Source organism: Protobothrops mucrosquamatus, unplaced genomic scaffold (assembly GCF_001527695.2).
Source record: "Protobothrops mucrosquamatus isolate PMUCROS unplaced genomic scaffold, P.Mucros_1.0 scaffold3853, whole genome shotgun sequence".
Taxonomy (NCBI): Eukaryota; Metazoa; Chordata; class Lepidosauria; order Squamata; family Viperidae; genus Protobothrops; species Protobothrops mucrosquamatus.
Window position 1 is genome coordinate 7,348 of NW_015389803.1, and position 862 is coordinate 8,209.

General features: G+C 55.5%; 1 protein-coding gene across 1 annotated transcript in view; it reads left to right on the forward strand.

The window, feature by feature from the left end:
* Positions 1 to 343: 343 nt before the first annotated feature.
* The window catches only part of XKR7 (XK related 7), a 2,298-nt gene continuing 1,779 nt past the window's right edge, over positions 344 to 862 (forward strand). The window contains exon 1 of the mRNA XM_015827669.1: positions 344 to 545. Coding sequence (XP_015683155.1) covers positions 422 to 545 — 124 coding nt within the window. The 5' untranslated portion in view covers positions 344 to 421. The remainder of the gene's footprint in view (positions 546 to 862) is intronic.

The window sequence follows — 862 nt, forward strand, 5'->3', positions numbered from 1 at the left end:
CCAAAATATGCCCTAGGGCCTAGCTTGATTTTGGGGGATAGACCTAATATAAGCCCTAGTTTTGGAGCGAGGCCCATGCCTAAAAATCAAGCTAGGGACGGGGGTGGGTGGAGCTCCGTCATTTCGCTTAGTGACAAAAATCGTGGGCTCGGTTGTGATCGTAAGTCGAGGACTGCCCGCACTGACTTCACAACTGCAGTGATTCATTTAACAACGGCAGCAAAAAAGGGGGCAAAACTCAGTGAACAGCTGCCTCACTTAGCAGTGGAAATTTTGGGCTCAGCTGTGGTCGTACGTTGAGGACTACCTGTGCTTGCTTTCCTCTCTCCCCGCCCTTTTCAACAGGTACCTGAGGACCCTCTACCTGGGTCTCCAGAGCCGGTGGCAGTCCGAGCATCGCCAGCGCCATTTCTACTGGAGGATGATGTTCGAGTGCGCCGACGTCAGCATGTTGCGCCTTCTGGAGACTTTCCTCAAGAGCGCCCCCCAGCTGGTACTGCAGCTGAGCATCATGGTGCAACAGAACCGGATTGACCCACTGCAGGGTAGGTGGAGGGTGCCCCAGGTGGGCAGGGACGGGGCGTGAGAGACACGTGGGGAAGCTGAGAGCAAGCCCCTAGTAGTGAGAGATCTAGGGGAAAGCACCTCCGAGGATCTCTACGTTTTGAGCTCAGTGTAAACTGGGAATCAGGTCCCTCCTTGGTGCTCCCTGAGCTGGGTGGGTTTCTGGCAGACACTTCGTTACCCAATTAGATAACCTCATGAGTGCTGGAAGGGAGTGGGGTTTGCAGAGAGGAGGAGGAGGAGGAAGAGGAGGAAGAAGAGGAGGAGGTGGAGGAGGGGGTAAAGGAGGAGGAGGTGG